Below are 26,021 nucleotides of genomic sequence, written 5' to 3'. Positions count from 1 at the left end.
CGGGACGGCGGGTGTCGGTGAGGCCCGCGTCCCCCCGCACGGGCGGTGGGGCCAGCCTGCTGCCCTCAGCCTCCGGTGCCTTTCCAGGGTCAAGCAGCAGCAAGGCCCCGTGCGGGCGCAGCTCCAGCCCCGAGCCCGCTGTGGCAGCCCTGCTGCCCGGGCCGGGCCCCCACTCACGCACCAAGACGCGGAAGCCCAACTTCAGCCCCCAGGAGACGGAGGTGCTGGTGCAGAGGGTGACACGCCACTACCCGCTGCTGTTCGGGGCGCTGCGGGGCCCGCCTGCCCGCAAACACCGCGTGTGGAGCAAGATCCTGCAGGCGGTGAACGCGCTGGGCTACTGCCGCCGGGACCTGGGCGACGTCAAGCACAAGTGGCGCGACCTGCGCGGGGTGGTGCGCCGGAAGCTGGCCGAGGGCCCCCGCACCCCCGCCGTCCTCACACCCATCGAGCGCATGGTGGCCGAGACCTTCGCGGCCCCGGGCGCCCCCGGGGAGGGCCGTGCCGCCAAGCCCCTGCCAAGTAAGTGGCTCCCCACAGCCCGATCGGAGCCTCCAGCAAGGCCCGCTTTGCATCCAGATGGGGAGGCCGAGGCTCCAGGCCAGGGAGGGGCGCCGCTCGTTCACGTCACTCAGCCGCAGGCCAGGCCAGGCAGCGTCAGGGGCCCTCAGCCTCCCAGGGCACGCTGACCCCAGAGCCCCAGGCCCACCGCTGGCCACCTTTGCGGCCGCTCCTGAGCCCGGCTGGGTCTTGGCCGCCGCCTCCAGCTCCTCCTCCTCCTGCTCCTCATCCTCCTCCTCTCAAGACACCTCTGCAAGCCCATCACAGCGCCCTTCACCACAGTAGCATCGGCTCCACTCACAGCTCGAAGCAGGGCCCCGCGGACCCTCGCCTCCCCCGTCCTGGGGAGCTACTGGAAGGACTTTAGGGAGAAGCTGGAAGCAGGACCACCTGCGTCCTGAGGGCTGCCGAGCGGACAGCAGGAGGGCCTGCAGGAACAGCAGGGCCGTCGACGCCCCAGCAGAGGCCCCAGCAGACCTTTTCAGGGGGTCTGCACCAAACAGGTGGGGGCAGGTCAGAGATGCACACGCACCCAGGACACAGCCATGCCCTGAGCTGGACCGTCACAGGCCTGGACGACGCGGCAGGGCCTGCCTGTCAGTCACGGGGAGGCCGCCTGTTCTACCGGCAGAGCCAGGCCCAGCCTTGGGATGCTGCAGGTGGGCACACTCTAAGGCCCAGGGGAGCTGGCGGGGGGGCCCCGGGTGCTCAGACCCGTCCTGCTGGCCCCCTGCCTGGGAGCGGGGCAGGAGCTCGGTGGCCCCCGTGCGTGACTCTTGGTTCTGCAAGTTCCGCCATGAGGCCCAGCTCAGCCCAGACGTCCCACCCGCCCTAGTGGGCCGTCACCCCGTCCCCCATCCGCCGTGACCCTCAGGCTCTCGCCCACCGGGGCAGCCCTCAGTGCTTGGGCTGCACCTGTGTTTATGGGCGCCGTCTCTGCCTCAGGCCCTGGGCGGTCGAGGGAGATGTGTTCACTTCTGTTCAGTTGCTCAGTCTTGTCCGACTCTTTGCGACCCTGTGGACTACAGCACGCCAGGCCTCCCTGTCCATTACCAACTCCTGGAGTTTACTCAAACTGATGTCTATTGAGTCAGTGATGACATCCAACCATCTCATCCTCTGTCGTCCCTTTCTCCTCCCATCTTCAATCTTTCCCAGCATCGGGGAGATGTGTGCATGTAGCCATTTCTACCTCTGAGTTTTCACCAAAATGCGCGAATTCAGAGGCTCGTCCTCTCTTCCTAAGAGTTGGCTTGATGCGTGTTTGCATCTGACAGGTCAGCCCACAAAGCACCAGCTGGTCTGTGCTGAGGGCTATGCCCACACCTGTGGTCATTGCCCGCTTGTCTGGGCAGCACTGGGTCCTTCTTGGGGGGAGAGGAAACAGCATAGAGAACTGCCCTGGTGCTCCCGGGGGTTCCAGCCCCGTTCCTACCGGGTCGCGAGCCCAGGTGCTGGCCCACCCCTGTCCTGTGCCGCCAGCCTGGCCACGCGTCGTTGCAGGGTGGGGTGGACCCACGGTGCTTTACGTGACACTGCCTTTCCCCCTGTTGCCGCAGAGGGGTGTCCTCTGGTGTCCCAGGGTGGCTCAGCTGTGCTGCTGGGGCGACGTCTTGGGGGCTTTGCTGACACACCCAGCAGGCCCCTGCTTGAAGCCCCTGGTCCCCACTCGGGGCTGCACGGTCGTCAGAACCAGCTGCGTGGTGCGGGGACGCCGGCGGCCGGCACGTGCTAGTGTCCTGGGGGCAGCGGTGTTCCCAGACCCTGCTGGCTGTCTTCGCGGTGGCTCTCTGTGTGCAGAGCTGTTCCCGGCTTGGACTCACCCATTCTGAGGGGCTGCCAGGCCCCAAGGACAGACAGTGCCAGGCGCTCTGTCCTGACACTCAGGCGAGCCAGGGCCCTCGCCGGGCGGGTGGGCGGTGCCCATCCCTGCAGCCTCTGACCTCTGGAGGCCGGACTCCCCATTTGTGCCTCCCCCGCCCCCGCTCCGGGTGACCGGAGGGTCTCCTCTCTGTAATTGCTTGTGTTGTCTTGATTTGCAGATAGTATTGAAGCCGGCCTTGAGGCTGCGTCCTCGCACACAGAGGCGGCCAGTGAGCTCCTCGCTGGAGCCAGCCGGCACCAAGTAAGTCAGTGTGAGGGCACAGCCCTCCGCCCCTGCCCGCACCAGAGGGGCAGGCCCTCAGGGTCTTCTCTGCGCCCAAGCCGACTGCTATGGGGGAGGGGAGAGGTAGGGGTGTGGGCCGCGTGCCCAGGGCGGTCAACCTTGCCTGCCCGGTCTGCACCCCCACCGAGGCTGTGTCCCAGGCCTCTGTCCCCGGCTCAGCAAGTGAGAGGCAGGGGTGAGGGGTGAGCGTCTCCCAGGGGCGGGTCTCGCTGCCGTGGGCACCGGCGGGGCTGCGGCTCCCCAGCCCGGTGGGCAGCACCTGGCTGCCCCGACAGGAGGCCCAGTGGCTTCGGCTGTCCTGGAGTGGGATGCTGTGGAGAGGGCTCCCTGTCTGCCCTGGGCCAGGCGTGGGGCTGGAGCTGGCCGGGCCTCGCCACTTGGAATGTGTCGGCTGGCTCTGGGACAGTAAGGACCAATGTCTGACCTTCGTTTGCTTGAGGCGGGGCATCAGGCAGCTCTGGGGACACAGCCGCGACACAGCCGTGAGCCCCTGGCCGGGCCTGGGTCCAGCAGGAAGTGGGCGCTGCGAGCATCCTCGCGCCTGCCGCCTGCCCCCAGGTCCCCTGCTCCGTGCCGGGCCCTCGCTCAGAGACGGAGCCCCCAGAGCCTGTGTTCCCCAGATCTCGCGTCCTAGGGGTGGGGTGGCCGGATGGTGCAGTCCAGTGACACGGGGCCCTGTGCCTGCTGAGGCAGGGAGGGCTTCCCAGGGCATGCCGAGCAGGAGCCAGGGCAGAGGCCGAGGAAGGGGCTGCCCAGGCAGGCTCAGGGTGCCACGGCCAGGGGCTGGACCTGTGTGGGCCGTGCCACTGGGGCCAGGGAGGGGCCGGGGAGGTGGTGGACGCTGTCCATGCTCCCCGGGGGCTTTGGAACGTCGGCACTGTGCTGGGAGAGGGACTCGGGGTGCCTCCGGGTAGGAGGGGCGCAGGGTGGGGCCGGCCACAGGGGAGAGCAGCCCCTCCCAGCAGAGCCTCCGTCCCCAGGCCTCCCCTGGTGGGGAGCCCGGAGGCCATCGGACTCTGCAAGGGCGCGTCGTGGGGGCACCCGCTGGGCCCACTGCTGGCTGCCCCTTTTTTGCATCGGGGCCCCCTGACTCCTCGGCCAGGGCAAGGGTTGGGCACACGTGACAGCTGGTGTGGCTGCCGGGGGTGGCCTGCGTCTGCAGGGTGGGGCGGGGCAGGGCTGCGGCGTCTGGTGGCGGCTCGGCGCCCTCTGCCCACACAGCCTGCCTCCCAGAGAGAGGGCACCGCCGGAACTGGCAAGCACGGTGGGCTCCCCGGGCCTCCAGAGAGAGGGCACCACCAGAACTGGCAAGCATGGCGGACTTGTCGGAAGCCCAGCCTGGTCTCTGCCGCAGGAATGCGGAGCTGGACGTTGCCCGCTGAGGGCCTCACTCCCGAAGCCTTATCTCAGGAGAGAAGCAACGAGCCAGCAGGGCAGCTGACTCCTCCTCGTGCCCCCAGGGGCCACCGGGTCAGAAGGATCAGCACGAGCCTGGACTGTGGAAGGAGGAGGAGGACGAGGAGGTGGTGGCGGGCGGCCACCCGTGCCTGGGATGCAGCAGGCTTGGAACCTGGCCTGCCTGTTACCAGAGGCGCGTGGGCCTGGTGCTCTGGGGTGAAGCTACCCTCCCAAGGTGGGACCCTGCCCCATAGGTGAGGTGAGGGGGCTCCGCCCAGGAGGTGGCCTACGGTGGCCACCACGCAGGAAGCCCTCCGGCTCCCGCCCGCTGCCTGAGGTGCTGGGAGGTGTCGGCAGGACAGGTATCACGGCCTCTAGCCTTCCGCGTGCAGACAGGGCTTTGAGACCCAGAGGAGAGGAGGGCGTCCCACAGTCACACGGCTCCCAGGAGGTGGAGCTGGTTTTGGAGCCCAGCGTGTAGGGGTCCAGGTCTCAGCTTCTCCTGGAGAAGTGCTGCTTTTATGTCCACTCTGCTTATCTTCCTGGTCGTCCACGTGGCGGATGGCTGGCTGGACAGACAGATGAATGGAGGGTTGGGGAGATGGACAGATGGACTGAAGGGCTGGAAGGGGATTAGCACAAGCACGTGGCTGGACAGACAGAGACGTGGGTGAATGATGGCTGGGTGTGTGGGCTGGCTTATGGGTGGACGGCTGAGAGATGAAGTGGATGGACGGGAAGATGCACACGGATGGATGGGTGGATGGAATGAAGGAGGTGGGCTGATGGAGGGACGGGTGGATGCTTGACCAGCAAACGGGCAGACAGATGAAGGGATGGATGTGTGGGTGGATATGTGTAGGTAGACAGATGGACAGACAGGACAGTGGGTAGATGATGGCCAGATTGGGTGAGCAGACAGACAGACAGACAGATGGCAACCTAGTGGTGGCACCTTGGCCTTGGAGCCGCCAGGTTGGAGTTTTTTCTCAGCATCCCTGGAGGACATCCTTTGCCCTCTGAGTCTCAGCGTCCTGTGAGGGCGCTGCTGCCGACCACGGGCCCCGAGAGAGGCCGAGATCCGCTGTGTGTGCAGAGGGCCTCATGCACTGAGGGCCCTCCCTGCACTGCCCGGGTCCTGGCTGGCGAAGGCTCACGTTTCCCGTCTCCCCCTGCTAGCTGACAAGGAAGACGAGGCCCCCGGCTGCCTGTGGTTCCCCCTGCGGATGCTGGATGGGCCAAGCCCGCCCGAAGCCGACCCTCTGGACCCCCGAGGAGCCTTCCCCATGGCCGCCTCCTCACCCTCCCCGCCCACCTCCCCGGGCTCAGCGTCCCCGGCGGCTGCGCTTCCTGGGCCCCCCCGGCCCTCACCGCCCACCTCGGCAGGATCCCAGCCCTCTGGGAAGGCTGCGGGGCCCGAGGCCTCGGAGCTGGAGCGGCGGCTGCTGGATGCACAGCGGCGGCAGGGTGCCCTGCTCAGCGCCTGGTCCCAGCAGCAGAGCACGCTGATGGCCCAGCAGAACCTCCTGCTGGAGCGGCTGACCGAGCAGAGCCAGCGGCTGGCCGATGGCGTCGAGGCGCTCACCCAGACCCTGGGGAGGCTGGTGGAGGCCCTCCCGGCCCGGGGTGCCTGGCCCGCCAGCCCAGGCGGCTCCCCGGGGGGCGGGACCGGTTGCAGGCCGGCCAGAGCCTCGCAGGGCAGCCGTACTGGGCCAGAGGCCTTCTCAGGGATGATCCTGAAGGTGGAGGAGGAAACCTAGGGTCCGAGCCCCACGGGCCCTAGGCGGGGCCGGAGAGGACGCGGGACATCGCCAGCGTGGAGAGGACGCGGGACATCGCCAGCGCGCCCCTTCTGCCCTGCCAGCGCCTGTGGGCCCAGCGACCCCGGGGAGTACAGGAACGAGGTCTGCTCAGGGACGGTGTGGGCGATGGCAGAGCCCCACCCTCCCATCCGGCACGTGCACGCGGGCACAGCACCTCCAGACCACCGCCTGGTGTGCAGACCCTGGAAGTGTGCCTCAGCCGGGCACCCAGAAGACGCCCAGTGTGTGCCCTGGAGTGACTCCTGGGAGCCCCGCTGCTCTGCAGGTGTACAGACTGGGGTGGGGGCTGGGCCCCTGCGTCTGCTTGGTTTTGCCCCAAGGGACCCACGCCTGAGGGCCTGCGGTCATTGTTTATGTCTACGATGAAAGATATATGTGTGTACAAATATTCCTTGGTACTCGTCGGGGTGGGGTGCCATTTTATACCTACTGACTTTTTTTGGAAAAATATTTTTCTTATATAAATATAAAATATCACATTAAAAAACGAAAGCAGTGACGCGGGCGATGCTGACAGAAAGTGAGGTGCAGCCGGTCTGTCCTGGTGGTGGTCTGTCCCCTGCGGTTCCCCGCAGGCAGCCCTCAGCCCTCCCTGGGCTTGCGATCCGCCTCGCCTGTGACCCTAGGATGGGGCGGCCCTTCGGGGCAGCCCCAGGAGGCAGGCTCATGGCCGGCCACGTGCTTCAGTGGGGGTCGGGGCCCTTGTGGCCCTGAGGCCGGGCTCCGCTCCGACTTCCCCTTTGCCTCCTTCTCCGGACTTGTGATAACAGCCTTTTCCGGAAGTAGGACGCTGAGGTCTTGGCAGGAACCAGACAGTGAGCTGACCCCCAGGCTCCCGGGGCAGCCCGGCTCGGAAGGAGCTGAGCACAGGGTGGAACCTACACGGAAGGAGGGATGTTTCGTGGTTTCACTGTTTCCCGCGGAGCCAGCGGTGAGTCAGTAACTCTCGTCCACAAAAGCCCCCAGGTTGCTTAGTGGCCTATCCAGCACTCTGCAGCGTGGCCAGCGTCCTTCCAACCTCCTCGTCCCTGTGGTCAGACGAGACCGGGTGTTCTCCAGGGTGGCCTTTCCTGCTGCCCTGCAAAGGTTGGGTGTATCTCAGGTCTGCTCTTGGTGGATAAACTGCAGGTTAGGGGTGGTTCAGACTGTAAAGAGTCTGCCAGCCATGCGGGAGACCTGGGTTCAATCCCTGGGTCGGGAAGATCCCCTGGAGAAGGAAATGGCAGCCCACTCCAGTGCTCTAGCCTGGAAAATCCCATGGACGGAGGAGAGTGATAAGCTATAGTCCATGGGGTCACAGAGTCGAACAGTACTGAGAGACTTTTACTAGGAGCCCACGCGGGAAACAGATTAATGTGGAAAAAGCTGTGGTTGTAAAGGCTTTGCTGGTTTGCAGGGAGAAGCGAAATAGCCAGGCTTGTCCCCTCCCTGCAACCCCCTCACCTCACCAGTTACCCCAGCACTGAGCTGGAGGCATCTCTGAGGCCGGCCCTGAGATCCGGGTTCCTGGCAGACGGGTCTTTCTGGCTGGGGGAGGGCCCTGCAGGCCTCTGGGGGACCCTCAGAGGGAGGAAGAAGCATCACGTGAGCCCACAGGCAGCTGTCACGTAGTCTGCAGGGGGCAGGAGGGCCAGCATCGCAGAATAACAGGTTCAGGCCCGCCAGGTGCGGAGGTCTGCACCCCGGGACCTGAGCAGGTGACTGTGTTAGAAGTTGAGGCTTTTAGAAGGGATCGAGGTGAAGTGGGATCCCTGGGGTGACTTCCATCTCAGTGTGAAGAAGAAATGAGGACAGAGATGCGTGCGGGGGGATGGCTGTGTGAGGACCCGGGAGGAGGCGGCCAGCCACACGCCGGGGGAGAGGCCTGTTCGCCCTCATCTCTGACCTCCCGCCTCCAGGACGGGGGTGGGCGGGGGTTGCATTTCTGTTAGAGCTGCCGAGTCTGTGTTATTTGATTCGGCAGGCAGCTGTTACTGGCCCGTGCAGACCCCGGAGGAATCAAGCAGATACCTAACGTAAGATAGTTTCTAAGGAATATTTTTAAAATGAGGTGAAGTCACAAAGATGAGTAGTAGTAACATGATCAGAAGTGACCCAGCATGTCTGGAAAGGGCCAGTGACAACTTTTAAGAACAAAGAACTCGGCGGGAAGCCTGGCAGCATCCTTGGTCACAGATGACATTTGAGGCTTAGTTGGAGAAATAGCAACACGACAGGAGACCTCAGAAGGTGGGAAGGGTGACAGAGAGATGAAAGGGTGCAGAGGACCAGAAATCCAGCCTGGGTCTGGCAGGGTCCCAGGAGAAGAAATTCGAATGAGGAAAGGTGGTGTGTGACCCCCTGACCCGCTGTCCGGCAGATGGGGGTGGGGGGCACGCACAGCACCGGGTGGCTCCACGTGCTGGGAAACCTCGGCCCCTGAGCGGGAGGCCGGCTCAGGAAGGGGGACAGAGCGACAGCCCCACCCCCACCAGCTCAGTCACAGGCTCAGCAGTGGAGGCCGTGGGGAGACCAGGCCCAGAGAGGGACTGTCACCTGGAATCAGGCCCCAGGCAAAGCCACCTCAGGACAAAGAGGACTGAAAGCATGAGGATCTGTTGCCAAGGGACTTTGACAAGAAGAGCCTCTGGAGGGCGGACTGCAGGATGGCCCCAGGAGGAAGGTGTGTGACACGGGCGGTGAGCCAGGAAGCTGGTTGATACAGGACTGATGGTGAAACCGTTTCATATTAAGCAATGAACTTGGAGTGTGCTGTCTGATTTGCGTGGGTCAATGTTTCCAAAAGACGGAACAGCAGTGGGGCAATGACAGTGTGTTGGTTGCAAAGGGTGATTACATTATTAATTTTGGTGCCTGTTAGTAGCTATATGTGGTTAAAAACTGAAGGGTTCCTTCACTGAAATTGAAAACTTACACTCTGCAAATGACTCTGTTAATAGGATAAAAAGGCAAGCTACTTACTGGGAGAAAATGTATATCACATATCTGATATAGGACTTGTATTCTGAATGTATTAAGAGCTCTCCAAATCCAGCTACAAGAAAACAAACACTTGAATTAGAAAATTTGGGCAAAAGATTTGAGCAGGTCCTTCACCAAAGAAGATACATAGATAGGAAAAAAGGAATAAGAATGCAACTAAGCAGACAAAACTCATTACTGAATAAAAAAGGGGGGAAAAGAGAAATTAAAATAATATAGAAGAAGACAATAGATAAATAGAAAACCCGCGGCAAACCTTTGGTATTGAGTCCAGTAAACAGGTTAATGTGGATGGACTCAAAGAGCCCATTAAACGTCGAGACTCAACAGAGTGTAGGAAAAAACATCTCTTTGCCATTTAAAACTAATCCAGTAAAACATAAGGACAAGAAGGTGAGAAAGTGTAGAGAAAGACGTGGCAGTCAGAGCTGGGAAGAACGTGAGGGGCTAGCCCTATCAACATCACTCATATTAAATAGGACAGCATGGCCGGTTCAGCTCTTCAGAAAGACGAAAAATCCTTCATCTCTGTACACTTAAAACGAGCTCCAAATAGATGGGTAAAGCCGGAACTGCCTGCCTGCAGAGGGAGTCCATCCTGAGAGTGGAAGGTGTCAGCATGGGCACAGAGCAGGAATTCATTAAGATGGTGCAGGTTTCACTGATAACCAGCAGCTGACTCACCAGACCCTCAAACAAGTAACACTCGGCAGATAACACCCAGTCTTCTCCAGGACGCCTGGATTTTGATCATGACTTAGGTCGAAGACCAAGTGTCAGCAAACTTCAAAGAATCAGTAAATGGGTGAAACACTGCAATTATTCAAAAATGCAATTAGGAAAATTCTCTCATTAGATAGCATCAGCACAAAAAGAAAAATTTCCTTGTATGTTGGGAAATATTTTAAACAGTTCTAGATAATTGGGAAGTCAAGAAGAATAAATCATTAACGGATATGTAAAAATACATAATTGAATAATAATGAAAATACTGCATGTCAAAATCTGTGGGGGTACTTCAAAGGAAATTAATAGCCTTAAATGCTTATACAACAAAAAAAGGCTGGAAATTAATGAATTAAGATATTAAAAAGACATTAAATAAGAGTAAAATGACTGCAGAATAAACCCTGAGAAATTAGAAAGAAGAAGATTATAGAGACAAAGCAGAATTTATTACTGACGCTCCAATACTTTGGCCACCTGATGTGAAGAGCTGACTCAGTGGACAAGACCCTGATGCTGGGAAAAATTGAGAGCAAGAGGAGAAGGGGGCGACAGAGGATGAGACAGTTGGATGGCATCACTGACTCAATGGGCATGAATCTGAGCAAACTCCAGGTGATGGTGAAGGACAGGGAAGCCTGGTGTGCTGCAGTCCACGTAGTCGCAAAGAGTCGGACACGACAGAGCAACTGGATGAGAACAACAAGGGCTGGCTCTTTGAAAAGACCACGAAAATGGACAAACCACTGGTAAGGTTGATCGCACATTGAAGGAACAGACATTCCAAAGTAATGAGAGAATTCTGTGAGCAGGCCTAGGCCAACAAGTTTGGAAACGGGCAAATGGACAGATTTCTAGAAAAGTACAATTTGTCGACACCAACTAAAGGGTAAAAGGATTGGTGGTCCTTGTAACCATTAAAGAAATGGAATGGGTCAGGAAGACCCCCCCTCCACTGTGGAGACTGGCCTTTGATGTATGTTCTACCCAACTTTCAGAGCAGAGATCCAGTCTTGTACAAACATTCCTGGACCACAGGAAAAAGGGAAATTCCTAAATATGTAACAGTAGGTCGAATCAGAGATGGCATACATTCAGGAGAGGGACATTACGGGCCCATCTGTCTCATGGACACAGACCATCAGAGCACAGCATGCGCTGACCATGCTGAGCCCTGTGGCCTGCCTTTTGGTGGTTTAGCAGGAAACGAGGAAACACTGGCTTTGGGGAAAATAATGTCCTCCCACCCCCACCCAGGGTGCTGCTTCTGGGGGCGGATGACGGAGGATGCTGAGCTGAGAACAGCCCCCTCGTCCCCCACCCTTGGGCGGCAGCAGACAGCAAGAATGCCCGTCCTGAAAAAAAAAAAGAATGCCCGTCCTGGCTCCTGGGTGCTCAGCGGAGGTTGGCCTTCTCCCTTCCTCCTGTCCTGCATGCTTTCCAGGTCCTCACTGCCCCTTTCCTGAAGGTCTTCACTCAGACACGTGCTCCTCAGAGAGGCATCCGCGATCCCTCTCACCCTCACAGCCACATGCCTGCACACGTGCCCTGGGAGTCCTTGTCCTCTTGGGCAGGTGACCTCCACCCGGCTGGGCTCTGGGTGCCCCAGCCCCCAGGACGGCGCTCAGCACGAGCCCGTGCTTGGTCAGCACACACCGCGTGGCTCCTGCACCTCCTGGCTGCCCAGGTGTGGATGAGGCCGGGGCATCAGAGGCACCGGGAGGCAAAACGGGTGTGGTTCTGATCAGAAAGATAAGAGATGCAGAAAGAAGGAAGGTCTCCAGTGGGCCGGGCCCGGTGTCCGGTGCAGGCCTGAGGAGCGAGGGCACCTGAACTCATCCAAGTCCAGCAAAGGGCAGGACTCCGGGCAGCCTGGCCCAGGCCCGGAGCCTCCAGGGAGGACGAGGAGGGACTCCCCAGCCGGAGCCCTCCGTCCTGTCCCCAGTGACCTGAGAGCCACGAGGCCTCGCCTGGGCAGTGGGTGTGAACCCTGCTGCCCTGGCCGGGCTGGGAGCCCGCCCTGGGGGAGGGGAAGCTGCCTTTTCATTTGGAGGCGAGCTGGGTAAATAAGCAGCGATGGATTTGCCAAGGCCTGAGCCCTGGGTATCGAGAACACCGGAGAACCTCATTGTGATCGCATTGTTATAGCTTCTCCCTGCCGTCTGCTGAGAAATGTAGATGTGAGTTGGGTTCCAGGCGCGGGGAGGGACAGCTGGTGGGGCCACAGGGCCGGGGGCGGGAGGGTGGCCCGCACTTGGGCCTCGGGCTGGGCCCCAGGCCGGGCCCTTTCCCACCCTGCTCTGTTTGCTCCTCCAGTCCCTCTCGAAGTGATTGCCAGCAGAGACAGAACCCCAGCAAACATTTAAACCCGTCTGCTCATTACTGGGCTCGCTGCGCCTGGGTGGATGGGCAGAGGTCACAGGCAGAGGTCACGGGCATAGCACAGAGAAACTGGGGAGCCCTGCACCCCACTCTGCCCACCTGCCCCCGTGTCCTTGGCAACTCGGAGCAGCTTCAGGTTGGGAGGGTCTGCGTTCAAGCCTGTGGCCTAGTTTCAGTGTGACTCTGTGGGCTGTCCCTACCCCCCACCGAACCCCCCAGCCCCAGCTCTCCGACAGGCGTGGGGACCAGACCTGGGTGGGGGGCACTTGGAGCCCACAGGCAGCAGGGAGCGGCTCATTTCCTGGGGCCCAAGGTGGGCAACTGCAGCCTTGAGCTCCTGTGGGCCTCTCCCAGCGAGGCCCCCTCACCCTTTTTTGCCCCGGGAAGAAGTCTGCTCAGGGGAGGTGAGCCTGCTCTTGGGGGTGGGCTCAGCCCTGATTTGGGGCCCCCTCCCGAGTTCTTCCTGCTGCACTAATCTCACGAGTAGAGCTCCCTTTGAATGTGGGAGTCCAGCCGGGCGCTGGCGGCCAGCCTGGCACACGCCCCCGATTTGTAGACCAGGGTCAGGGATGTCCTTGAGGCCTGAGAGGAAGTGCTACAGAGATGACTGAAATGCCAGCCCTGTGGGCCAGACCTGGATGGAGGATAAATCCCCACAGCCTCCCAAGGGGGAAGGAAGTGTCTCAGGGCGGCGCGTGCATGCTCGGTCACTCAGTCATGTCTGACTCTTTGCAACCCCATGGACTGTAGCCCGTCAGGCTCCTCTGTCCCTGGAATTCTCCAGGCAAGAATACTGGAGTGGGTTGCCATTTCCTTCTCCAGGGGATCTTCGTGATGCAGGGTTTGAGCCCCTGTCTCTTTTGTCTCCTGCACTGGCAGGTGGATTCTTTACCACTGAGCCACCTGGGAAGCCCCTGAGGGGTGGTGGGACTGTCTTAAGCTAGAAGTGCCTGCCTCCTGCTTCCCTCCAACCCCGAGGGGTACCTTTGAGCCCCCAAGATGAGAAGAGTCTCAACCCCTGCTCAGATGAACTCCATGAGGCCACACGGTGAAGGCTCGTCCAGGACTCCAAGACACACAGCCAGCACCGCTCAACCCCGTAGGGGCACGGGGGTGGGCAGGCCCTCGGGTGGTGCCTGTGTGTGCGTGTGCTCAGGCATGTTGTGCTGTGCATGAAGTTTATGTGTGTTCACGTGTGTGTTGTATGTGCCTGTGCACTGGTGTGCAGAGGTGTGTGCCCCTAGCTTGCCTCCCGGACAGAGTTGGGAACCCGGAGATGGGCATGGTCCACTTCCTGGATGGGGCGCCAGGTGTGCAGAAAAGCTTCTCCGGGAGGCAGCTGGTCTGCAGGAGGCGGAAGAGAGAGCTGGACTCTGGGCAGAGGAAGAGCTGGACGCCCGGGGCCAGGCCTCCAGCCTCTGCGCTGCCCACCCCACCCCGGGAGGAGGCGGGGCGCCGGCCTGCACCTCACAGTTCCCGGTCCCTGGTCAGACAGGCCCTCTCCAGGGCGGGTCTGTAGAGAGCCCAGGCCCTGTCCACAGCGCCCCTGACCCCCAGCCTCCAGGCGGCCCTTCTAACAGAGCTTCCTCCTGGGCTGACAGTCCCAAGCTGGGCATCCGAGGGCAGGGTGGGCAGATGAGGGGCCAGGGGTCCCGCAGAAAGACGATGGTCTGGAGGAGGTAGGAGGCTCCCGGAGGCAGTGCCTGACGTCCGGCCCAGTCCTGGTGTTGACTGACTGGCTGTCCAGGATGCCGGGCTCACAGAGGACTCCGGCTCATGCCAGTGGCCCCAGCGTCTCCCCTGCAGGACCTTCCTGCCCCTGCCCCTGCCTGCTGTGTCGTGGGGAGGGCCGTGGGGACCTGTGGCCCCTGGAGAGGAAGGAGGAAGGAGGCTAAGGCTGCGGTCACCCCCAGGCGGGGGCTGGGCTAGGAGTGGGGAATTGGCTCCTCCGGAGAGGTGACGAGGGGACACTGCCCCTCGGTGGAGTGACGGGGATGGCTGTGTGCGTGGGAAGGTCCCTTTCAAGGCAGAAACAATGCAGTTTTGAAGTGGTAGGGAATTTGGGCTCATTTTCAGCAGCTGTATGCAAATTGAATGCAAATGAGCCTGCCTCTCTTCCAGTACCCAGGAGAGGCCCAGGGAAATGGGGTTCTGGAGAACCAGATCAGCCCAGCATCCTGTCCGCATGCATAGCAAGAACCCCCTTCTTCAGAAGCCGGGCCGAGTAGGGGACACTGCTGCTTCTGTAATGTGAGGACGGTCCCTGGAGTCCATCAGACTGGGTTCTAGTCCCAGCTCTGCAATGACTACCTGTGTATGACTGAGCACATCGCTGAGTCTCTCTGCTCTTTGTTTTCCTTTGCTGTAAAACACGAACTGATAATGCTGGTTGCCTGCGGAGCACTTAACACGGTGACTTGTTCCTATGGTGGTGGTGGGGATGGTGGTGGTGGTGTGGACTATAGTATTTTGTTACAGGCACCTGAGCTGACTGACACAGTGGGAATGCTGAGGGTGATGATGGTGATGATAATGGTGATGGTGGTGGTGATGATGGTGAAGATGAAGATGGTGATGATGATGGTGATAGTGATGGTGATGGTGAAAATGGTGATAGTGGTGATGGTGGTGGTGAAGTTGGTGATGGTGATGGTGGTGATGATGGTGGTGGTGGTGGTGATGGTGAAGATGGTGATGGTGGTGATTGGTGATGGTGGTGATGGTGATGGTGGTGATAGTGGTGGTGGTTATGGTAGTGATGGTGGTGATGGTGATAATGGTGAAGTTGGTGGTGGTGATGTGATGGTGGTGATGGTGGTGGTGATGTGATGGTGGTGATGGTGGTGATGTGGTGGTGGTGGTGGTGGTGATGGTGATAATGGTGAAGTTGATGATGGTGGTGATGTGATAGTGGTGATGGTGATGATGGTGGTGATGTGATGGTGGTGGTGGTGGTGATGTGGTGGTGATGGTGGTTATGGTAGTGATGGTGGTGATGGTGGTGATGTGGTGGTGGTGGTGGTGATGGTGATAATGGTGAAGTTGATGATGGTGGTGATTTGATAGTGGTGATGGTGATGGTGGTGGTGATGTGATGGTGGTGGTGGTGGTGATGTGGTGGTGGTGGTGGTTATGGTAGTGGTGGTGGTGATGTGGTGGTGGTGGTGGTGGTGGTGGTGATGGTGATAATGGTGAAGTTGATGGTGGTGATGTGATAGTGGTGATGGTGATGGTGGTGGTGATGTGATGGTGGTGGTGGTGGTGATGTGGTGGTGGTGGTAGTGGTTATGGTAGTGATGGTGGTGATGGTGGTGATGTGGTGGTGGTGGTGGTGGTGGTGATGGTGATAATGGTGAAGTTGATGATGGTGGTGATGTGATAGCGGTGATGATGGTGATGGTGGTGATGTGTGGTGGTGGCAGTGGTGGTGATGGGGATAAGAGCAAGTCCTCCACAACAGGTCTGGGACTGAAGCTGGGAGAAGGGAGAAGAAAGTGATCTCTGTCTGTGAGATGCTTGGATTGTCTGCAGAGGCCTCCCCAAGGTGGGGCTGACATCCCAACTTGTGTCCTTACCCTCCAACCCCCGGAGGCCTCTGTCCCTAGGAGCTCTGCTCTCCACGATGCCTCCACTGCCGCCTTGCCCTTCGGGGCTGCCAATATGCCTGACTTAGGGCGGCTGTGACATTGGCCTGGGGACCTTCCTTTCCAGAGGCCCTGCTGTGCCAGGAGGGTGGTGCAGGTGGGGGTGGGGAGCACAGGGAGGATGGCGAGCACTCCTGGCCCTCTCCCCCCGCCCCCACCACAGGACACACCCTGTGCTCGGTGCAGACGGCAGCCCCAGGCCCCGCTCCTTCCTCTGCACTGCTGTGCCCCCACCCCGCTGTCATCCTGCCTCCGGGACCTGCCTCCCCAGGCCTCCAGCTCCCCGGGCGGGCACGTGTGCGTCTCTACTCTCCTGGCCGACAGCATAGGCCAAGTGCAGCGTGAGTGTCAAGGACGGACCTGCCAGAGGAGCTGCTGCGCTCCCCACTGTGCAGTGAGGGTGGTCGGAGGATGGAGCTACAGCATGCAGAGCCCCAGAGTGTGGCCAGTCCCCGTCCTGCTCTCGTGACAAATAGCCACTGTTGCCCGCTTTGTGGATATGGGGCTAAAACTCCGGAAAAGCCAGCACTTGCCCCAAATTGTGCGGCTGGTGACAGGGCGGGGTCAGAATTCGAATCCAGGTCTCTGATGCCTGGGCTTGCCTGCGCATCTCAGGATTTCTGACCGAACCAGACGAGTGTCGTGCTGGAAGGACCTGGCAGTGGGAGGAACCGGGGGGTAATGGCCGCAGAGAGACGGGGTGCAAGGGTCCGGGGGGGCAGCCCCCACCCCACCCGCCATGCGCAGACAGGGCTTCAGAGTGCTCTGGCAGCCCAGGGAATAATTGTCCTGTCCATCACCTCGAGCTGCTGGAGGTGGTCCGGAGAGGGTGATGGGCTTGGTTGGGGGGAGCAGCTCCTCAGTGGAGGGAGGGGCAAGGCTGGGGCGAGGGGGAGGCCTCCAAGCCAGGCCTCAGAACACATGGGCCGCCTGGAGGCTGGCCACAGCCCCAAGGCTTGGATCCCAGAGGAATCCAGGTGGCTGGGCCCTGCCTTCCACAAACAGATATAGATTGTTTCATTGAAAACCTCAGTGCTACCAGGCCCACGGGACCAGGCCTCAGCTCTCCTGTGCTTTCTGCTGGGAAAGAAGGGGAGAGGGAGGCAGAACTGTAGCCCCCTCAGTGAGAAGCTGGGGGAAGCTCAGTGGAATTGATTGCTGTCCCTGGAACAGGCTCAGCTCTTACTGCAGCCCCATCCCAGGCCAGCCTCAGGTCTGAAGAGGTGTGGGCTCCTTGTCTGTGTGAGGGCTCAGATGCCGTCCTCCAGGGCGGGAGGTGCAGGGCAGGGTGGAGGGGGCTTGTGTCCCAGCTCTGTGCACCCCCCCTTCACTCAGCCAATCCTCACGTCTGCCGTCCGCAGGGCAGGCAGGAGGCAATGTGCCCGCTGTATAGAAGAGACAGGTGGGGTGTCGGGAATGGTTGGGGGGCACCCAGTGCAAGGAAGATCCCCGAATGGGGATGCGATGCTGGGGCCGCCCCTGGGCCTGATGTGGGGGTGATGGCGGCAGTGGTGACAGTGAGTGACGGGGGTGCCTGCAGGGCTGTCTGGTCCTGACCAGCTCCTCCCGGGAAAGGAACGGAGCTTAGAACTGGCCCAGCCTGAGTTCTGGCTGCGTTAATTACTTGCTGTGTGACTTTGACGAGGCCTCGTACAATCTCTGAGCCGTTCTTGTCTGGAGGAATCCCCTTGCCCAGGAAAACTGCCAGTAACTCCCATCGGGAACCCAGCACAGCCAGGCCTTCTTGCAGCGAGCACTGTCTCCACCAGCACCAAAATGGGGGTGGAGGGCAGGACCCCAGCCTCAGACTGTCTGTGAGGAGAGAAGAGGCCCAGAGAGGCTCAGAGCCTTGGCCTGGGTCACTCAGCCAGTTGCGGGCCCAGCCCGGATGGAAACCCTGGTGCCTGAGTCCTGGCCATACACCTCCACCTGCTGCCAATGCATTATTAATCCGGCCCTCCTTGGAAGACAAGCAGCGTGTCTGTTTACCTCTTGACAGCAGAGATGGTGAACAACAAAATTAAACCAAACAAACCGCCCAGACATCAAACAAGCTCTCCCTCCGAGCGCGTGCTCTGCAGATGGAAGGATGGGCGTGGGGCGTGGCTGCTGGGACTGAGGACATGGTCTCTCTGGCGAATCATGGGCCTGCCTGTCTCCAGGGTGGGAGCGCTCCGGCCTAACCAATGCTTTCAGCAGGCAGGGGCGCCAGGCAGCCTGCCCAGAGTGGGTAGGTGTCCTGATTGGCAGCAGCTGCTGGCCGGCTGTCCTGGACGCATGGGGCGGAGAGGGGTGTGAGCAGGACCCGCGGTCCCCATGCTCTGCCCACAGCCTCCTGTTCTTCCCAAACAGTGAGGCCCAGCTCTCCTTGACTGTGGCTTTTGGGGGGTTGTCTTCTTCTCAGTCCCAGCTGGTGGGAACCATGAGCCCCGAGAAGCCCCAAGTGGGCACTGTCGGATGAGTCCAGGTCTGGGTTCAGAATCTGACTGAGGTGAGGGTGGGTGAGAAGTCTGATGGGTCTGACCCCATCCCTGGCCTTCTGTGTGTGCCCAGGTCTTGGTGTCCCCAGCCTGTGAATGGGCCGCAGCAGTGTCAGGCAAGAGTGTCAGCACCATGGACAGAGGCAGGGTGGCTGAACTCCGGGTCACCCTCTACAGGCTCAGACCCCAGGCCAGGGGGCAGTGTCTCACATTCGTCAGGCTGAGGGGCCCTGGGAGGGAGAGGACGGTCACTAAGCACTGTCCCTCCCCTTAAGAGGCTCCACCTGTTTCCCCGGTGTGCCGCCCTGAGGCCCCAGGGTCAGAGCTTTGTGCACACAGAAGCAGCAGGAGTGGCAGTTAGGCTAACCCCTGCCTGCACCACAAGCGCCCAGTGGCCCACCCGACCTCACACATCGGGGAGGTCCTGGGCGCACCGACTCCGTGTTCCCCACTTCCCTCCCCACTACCCCCGCCCCGGTTCTTCACCGTGGCTTCAGGAACATCTGATGACAGCTCATTAGTAATGCTGTCAACAGGGTTGATGAAAAGCCTCAGAAGAGGAACCCAAAGCGAGGGGACGCCTCTGATCCTGGATTGTTAAGTCGTCCCGGTGCTGTCACCGCAAGCAAGGCTTCTGCTGCGCAGACGGCCAGCGGCGTTGACGGCTGCTTCCCTTTCCACTGGTTCAGCCTGCACTGCCGTCTGCCGGGAAAGGGGTCTGGGGCTCCACCTTGGTGCCCCCACACCGGAAGCATCGGCACCTGGAGGATTTCAGCTTGCTCTTGCCCTGGGGAGGGAGCCTCGCCCTGGCACGGTGTCAGCTGTGCAGAGCTCACCTGTTCCCCGGGTTTGCATCTTCCTCAGAACGCTCTCACCGCTGGCAGGAGAAGAGATGTGAAAACCAGAGAGGAGTGCGCAGCTGTGAGCCTGAGGGTTCCGGGTGGGGTTGGTCAACTCAGGGCCTGCCCGAGTTACAGACCAGCACACACTCCTCACCGAGCTGCCAGCCTCGGCACCAGCTGGCCTGTGCCGTCCGCTTTGGAGAAGAGGGTGAGAGGCTGGAGAGGCCTCAAGGGCCACCGAGGGTCATGTGGCTGGCTAGCGCAGGATTTCCAACCCCTTTGTTAAACGGGGCTCGTCCCGTCCCCCTGTGTCAGTCAGCACAGGCTGTTTGGCTGCATTAATAAACGAGCCCAGGGCTGAGTTTGGCTCTTGCTTGTGTTGCAAACCCATAGCGGGATGGACGTGCCTTTGCTCTTGTGTTTGACTCTGGAATCCAGACCGGTGGGCGGCCTCCCCTTGCCAGGCTCACGGCAGGTGAGGGCAGTGGAAGAACTGAACAGAAGCTTTGAGGGTCTGCTTGGGAGCAGCAAGTGACCCTTTGCCATGCTGCACCCACTGGGCCCTTCATAGGCCAGAGCGGGGCTGGCGGGGCTGCAGTGGGTGCTCCTTCAGGGAGGGAGGGAGAAGCCCAGGAGAACAGCTGTGCATTTTTGAGCAGTGGTCCAAATCTCCCCCTGCTCAGAATCACACCTCTACACCCAGCAAGCCGCCTCCACCCCAACTTCCATTCCCCTCCTCTCGTGGCCTCCGGCCAGGCCTGCCCTCCCTAGGGGTCTGGGGACTGACCACCCTGCTCCATTCCCTGGACTTGGGAATTTGTCACCACAGACACACACTAACCTCAGTGACCCTCCCCCCGCCCCCCCACCCCCCCAGCCTCCACCCGGGTTTGAACCTTCTCCCTTCTCACCTCCTGGACCTGCTCCCTTCTCACCCCCTGGACCTGCTGTCCCTTCTCACCCCGGACCTGCTCCCTTCTCACCCCGGACCTACTCCCTTCTCACTCCTGGACCTGCTCTCCCTTCTCACCCCGGACCTGCTCCCTTCTCACCCCTGAACCTGCTGTCCCTTCTCACCCCGGACCTGCTCCCTTCTCACCCCTGAACCTGCTGTCCCTTCTCACCCCGGACCTACTCCCTTCTCACTCCTGGACCCGCTCTCCCTTCTCACCCGCTGGACCTGCTCTCCCTTCTCACCCCGGACCTACTCCCTTCTCACCCCCTGGACCTGCTGTCCCTTCTCACCCCCTGGACCTGCTCCCTTCTCACCCCCTGGACCTCTCTCCCTGGCGGCTGGGTCCACCCCCAAGGGAGGATGTTGCCTGGTCTGGGCCCCTGGTCCCCGGGGTTTGGGGCACATCCAGGGGGCCCCCCAGGCCCTCCTTGTACTTCTCTGCCTGGGAACATCCAGCCCTCCTGCATCCCTATATCTTTGCCCCCCAAAGCCCTCCCCTGACCCTGACAGGTCTCAGCGCACCTGGGGGAGGGCCTGAGTGCTGTGATGGCTACAGCCAGCTGGCTGCAGAGCCCTCGCCAGTCCCCACACTGTCATCGTTACGGCCTTTTTCTAATACAGTGTTTGATAACTCGTACAAATTGTACACCTCACATACTTAATGATATAAAGTGTGACGGTACAGTGGGTTTTCACCAGCCCCCTCAGCAGGCCACTGGGATGGCCCCTGTGCCCAGGGGGCAGCTCGGGCCCTCCCCAGCTCACCCGCTGCCCCTGAACTGCTCTGTGTGGATTGTCCAGTTGCGCTTGCTTTTTATCTCCATAAAAATCAAGCCAGACTCTCCTTCCTTCCCCAGGACTGGCTGCCTTTCTGATCCAGCCTCATTTCCAGGACCCGCTGTGTGCTTGTGCGTGGCTCTGGTCCACACATCTCACTGGTCCCATGTGACACAGTGTGAGTGTTGTCAGAGTCCGCGTGACCACTCTCCTCGGGACGGAAAGGTGCTCCCTCGAGGGTGCGCTTGGTGGGGAAGGCTTTTTCTGGGTCACGGCGCAGGAGCAGGGCCGCTGGGTCACAGGCACGTGGACGGCTCAGCTTGACCAGATGGGTGTTGACCACCGCACTCCCCCCAGCGCCGTGTGGGCTCTGCCCGCAGTGTTGGATACCATCGGCTTCTCTAATCTCGGCCAGTCTGGTGGGAGTGAGATCGTGTGTAATTGTGGTCCTCATTTGCATTTTCTTGATTACTAACGCAGTTGGAATTTTTGTATGTTTATATTTGTGTTTCCTTTGCTGTGAAGTCTGTTCATGCCTTTTGCCCATTTAAACACTTGGAGTGTTTGTTTTTGCTCCTCGGTGATTTGCGGAATGTACACACACGTGTGCGCGCTCCAACCTGGGCGACGCTGCCCTGTGCGCCTGGCCCCGCCGCCAACATCACCACTCTCCCCGCCTCTCGGAGTCTCCTGAGGACTCCGGGGGTCCGTGCCCACTCCTGGGTCCCCCACACCCCGCGTCCGGGAGGGGTTCTTCTTTGTTTTTTTTCCCGCAGACCTCCAGCTGCCTCCAGCTCCGGGGTTCAGTTGCCTTCACCACGTCTGAACACCCCTCCTCGTGTCTCGGCCCTGCTCCCAGTGCGGCGCTGGCTCCGCCTCTGCTCCCAGTCCCGTGCAGGCTCCGCGTGGTCCCTCTGGTCCTGCCGAGCCTCTTCCCACATCACGGCCTCCCTGTGCGCATATCTCCGCTTTTGTGCTGAGCGACTCTCCCTGGCAGGTGGACCCACCCTTATTATTTCTAGCACTCTCCTCGGTCTCCCTGGCCCTGTGCACTCCTGTGTATGTTTTGGAATCTCGTCAGTTTCCGTAAACAACCCAGTCAGCAATCTTTATTGGAATTGCATTGCACCTGTGGCTCCAGTTGTTAGGAACTGATATCCTCATGGTATGGAGACTTCCTGTCTGTGAATACAGTGTATCTAAAAAAGGAGAAGTCGCTCAGTTGTGTCCGGCTCTTTGCTACCCCGTGGACTGAAGCCCACCAGGCTCCTTCATCCATGGGATTCTCCAGGCAGGAATACTGGAGTGGGTTGCCATTTCCTCCTTCTGGGGATCTTCCCGACCCAGGGATCGAACCCAGGTCTCCCACATTGCAGGCAGATGCTATAACCTCTGAGCCACCAGGGAAGCCCACAGTGTATCTATTTATGTCTTTTAAAGTGTTTTAAAATACATTTAAACAATGACTGTCTCCGTATATATAAATATCATATCTTTTAAGAGGTATATACCTAAACATATTTGTTTGCTTCTATAAATGGTACATGTACCAGCATGTTGCTGGTATGTAGAAATGTGTGTGATTTTTGTGAATTGAGTCTATGTTCAGCCAGATGTTAATGTCTAATTATTTCTCATACTTTGCCTAAGGATTCTGTTAGGTTTCCTTTGAAGATAATCCTGTTATTATCGATAATAACAGCTTTATTTCTTCCATCCTGATGCCTTTTAATTTCTCTTTCCTGATCGCTGTGTAGGCAGGGAGCCCTGGTGAGTCCTGACTTAGAAGGAGGGAAAATGGGCTTCCTTGTTTGGTTCCTAATTTTAAAAAGGAATGCTTCCAACCTTAGCCTGTGAAGAATGTTAATTTTAGATTTATTGTACTCTTTGTCAGATGAAGGATATTTGCTAAGGGCTCGACAAGAGCTTTTTTAGAAAAACTAAGGGCTGGGTGTCCAATTACATCGTGTATATATTTATCTGTTAAGATGATTATTTGTTTTTCTTTTGCTCTGTTAACTTGGTGCGTGTCGCTCTTCTTGCGTTCTCAGCGGAGTGAGTGATCCCAGCAACTGACGGTGATGTGGGCTCGCTCTCGCTGCTGGTCTTTTTGGGACTGTTGCTCCTGTGTGGCCTCTGCACGCCCCTGCCCGTGATAATCTTGTCCCGTTTTAGTGGCACGTCTGTGTCTGCTTCATATGAAGCTTAGGGGTGTGTTCTTGCCCTGTCTCCTCTGTTCTCTGGGTTCTCAGAGTGCTCACAGACCACTCAGGTTCTTTCTTATTCTCGACGCTTTTGGTAAGCCACCTGTTTTAAGAGTCTGTCCACTGGTCTCGGTTTTTCGGCGTGGAGGCTCCAGGTGCTGATGACCTTGTTAATTACTGCACGGTGTCCGGTCCACCTGCGGTCTGTAGCTCTCTCATTCCTACCTTATTGGTCCAGTTCCTTTCTGCCCTGATCGCTCTTTCCGGACTCTGGTCCTTTGTTCTCTCTTGTGCTATTCCATCTCCTGGTTCTCTTTCTCTGCGTGTGTGGCTGCTCTTCCTCCCAGCGTCTACAGCCTGGTGCTCAGCCCACGCAGTTGCAGCCCTTCTCTTGTTTTCTGACATCAGCATTTTGAGTCTACAACCCCCCTTAAAGGGCCATGGTTACTGTGGCTCCACGTAATGGTATATCACATATCCATTATCGTTCAATTTAAAATAGTTTATCTATTATGATTTTTTTCTCTGACCCATGAGTTATTTAGAAATGAATGGTAGGATTTCTAAATCCATGGGGATTTTAAATTTGCTCTTTTCTGTTATCTTCTAATAGTCGCATTTTGTTTAGAGGATTTCTTTTATGTGAAATTTGTTAAGACTTTCTTTATGGCTTAGAGCTTTCCAGTTCTGCAAATATTGCATGTGTATGAGAGAGGAATGTGCATTCTTTAAATACACAGACATGGAAAATTCTATTAGTGTCCAATAAACCAAGCTAGGTAATTCAGATAGTTTGTGGTCTGCCTGACATCAGGAATTGAGAGAAATCTGTTGAAATCTTATACCACATTGCTAGATTTGGAAATTTCTCCCTGTAGCTCTATAAGTGTTTGCTTTATATATTCTATGGCTCTTTTTTTTCTGGGTTGCATACAAGTTTAGGGTGAGTGTATCATCTTGGTAAATTGAAACTCAGCGTTACGAAGTGACCTTTCCTATCCCACATGATGCCTTTTATCTCAAAACCCATTTTGTCTGCTCTCAATGGGTCTATTTCTGCTTTCTTTTGATTAATGCTCTCACAATATATTTTCCTATTCTTTTATGCTTTTGATATGTCGCTCGTAAACGACATTGAGCTGGATTTGAAAATCCATAGTGACAGTCTAGCTCTTGTCCTGACTGAGCTTCAGCCACAGCTGATGTATTAGCTCTCATTTCTCTCATCTTACTTTTTGATTTCCACTAATCTTTATTTTTGAAAACTGCTTTTTTAGTTCTAAGTTGTAAACTTTTTATTTTGATAGAGATTTCGTATTTACATGAATGTTGCAGAGCTAGGACTCAGAGTTCCTGCATCTCTTTAAGCCATGCTCCCCAGTCTTTGGCACTTCTTTGTCCTGAGAATCACTTACACCACAATGTTGCTCTGTAATACCTCAGCGTGGAATTACTGAAGGCCAGGACGTGCTTCTGGATAGCCATCAAACCAGTAAATCAACACTCATCAGATGTGACTGTCGAATCATTGACTCCGTTCAGGTGTCAGCGATGGTTCCAATAATGTTCTTAACCTCCAGGATTCTAACCCAGTTTCATTTGTTGGGTTTAGTCGCATCTCTTTAATCCATGGAGTGTTTAGAAATTAGTTCCTTTTTTTTTCTTGCAGTTTATTTCCATCTTTCATTTGTTTGCCTTGCGATCTGGCTGCAAAGTCTAAAGGCAGACATGACTGCTGCCCCTTCCTGATGGGCACACGGAGCTGCTGGATGTGTGAGCTCAGGCCCCTGCCTTGGACCCCCGACATCCTCAGTTCTTTTTTTCACAGACTCCCCGGTGGGATGCCCTGATTTTTGCAGCTGGTGTGAGTGAGGATCCACTGTGTCATGTACTGGGCACCAGTGGCTCTTTTTATCTCAGATCTTCTGGGCTCTTTCTCCTTCCTGAAGTCAGTTTTTGGGACCAGTCTTGGTGATCATGTAGACAGTTTCTTTTTTTTTTTTTAGCCACAAGGCATATGGGATCTTAGTTCCCAGACCAGGGATCAAAGTGGTGTCCCCTGCATTGGAAGTGCAGAGTCCTAACTGCTGGACCCCCAGGGAAGTTCCACGTGGACAGGTTCTGTTTGTCTTTGTTTCTGCGTTGCCCAAGTCTTCACACAGGGTGTTGCTGTCAGGAGTTCCGTCCAGTGCCAGCTGGCTCCATTTGGCTACCAAGGCATTTCCTGACTGTCCTCCTGCCTTCTTCTTATTTTTGGGGATCTGTTTTTTTTTTCCCCCTGGCCAATTGAAGAGCTTGTCTTTGTATTTAGAATTTATGGTTTTCCCAAGGTATGTCCAGATGTGGATTTTTCCCCTTCTGCTTTATGGCTGTTGGGTCAGTGGACGCCTGTGTGGACCCGTCCTGGGAGACCGCGGCCGTCACCCCTTACATAGACCTGTCCCCGTGCTCCCTGCAGGCCCGTCGTCAGCGGGGCCTGGCTTAGAGGCCTCCTGCCGTCTCTGTAGCTTGGACCATCTCCTTCCTGCTTTCCAGTCTGCTTGCCCCCTGGGGTGACGGCTGGTTCACTCAGATGTGTCTCTCTGGTTTAGGCTGGGTCACGTCTTCTGCTGAACTTGTCAGCTCAGTCTTTCACTTCAAAAACCGTGTTTCTTTCCAGAAGTTCATTTCTTTTCCAGATCTTCTGTTCGTTCTCAATAGTCCCTGGTTGCCTCTCAATGACCGTATCCTTCATTCTTTAGACATTTACCCGTGCGTTGCCCTGGGTTTTTACAGTCTCGGTGGTCTAATCTGTTTCCTGACGCTGCTGCCTCCTCGTTTGATGATGTTTGATGCCGAGTTCATGGCTTGGCTGAGTTGGAGTTGGGGGTTTCTCATCCAGAGAGCGTTGAATTCTACTTGCCCGCCGCCACGGCCCTACTGCATCATCCGTAACCACGTCGGTGGGGTCTGGCCTCCCTCCCTTCAGGAGGTGGGGACCGAGCCGACTGCTGGACGTCTCAGCCCCGCTTACTTGATTCTCCTGCCCAGTTCTACGGGGTCGCTCTCTGAAGCAGAGAGTTCCTGGGAGACCAGCCCTC

The 26,021-nt window shown here is 58.1% G+C and overlaps 1 protein-coding gene across 23 annotated transcripts in view; it reads left to right on the top strand.

Moving 5' to 3' along the window:
- Positions 1–26,021, top strand: part of TSNARE1 (t-SNARE domain containing 1) — a 117,062-nt gene that overhangs the window by 74,101 nt on the left and 16,940 nt on the right. For 8 of the 23 annotated variants that reach the window (XM_086335618.1, XM_086335615.1, XM_086335609.1 and 5 more), the window contains 2 exons: positions 88–522; positions 5,306–6,441. The exons of 2 other annotated variants lie outside the window; for them this stretch is intronic. In XM_086335618.1, coding sequence (XP_086191744.1) covers positions 88–522; positions 5,306–5,886 — 1,016 coding nt within the window. In that variant the 3' untranslated portion in view covers positions 5,887–6,441. Of the gene's footprint in view, positions 1–87; positions 1,221–2,603; positions 2,687–5,305; positions 6,442–26,021 lie in introns of those variants that run through there. 13 more of the 23 variants (XR_015140388.1, XR_015140387.1, XM_086335626.1 and 10 more) reach the window with 5 other exon arrangements.

This window comes from Bos grunniens, chromosome 14 (genome assembly GCF_055505025.1).
Source record: "Bos grunniens cultivar Pamir isolate PY7600 chromosome 14, Bosgru_T2T1.0, whole genome shotgun sequence".
NCBI classification, from domain to species: Eukaryota; Metazoa; Chordata; class Mammalia; order Artiodactyla; family Bovidae; genus Bos; species Bos grunniens.
Note: the sequence above shows the minus strand (reverse complement) of the source record. Positions and strands in the feature narration are given on the sequence as shown.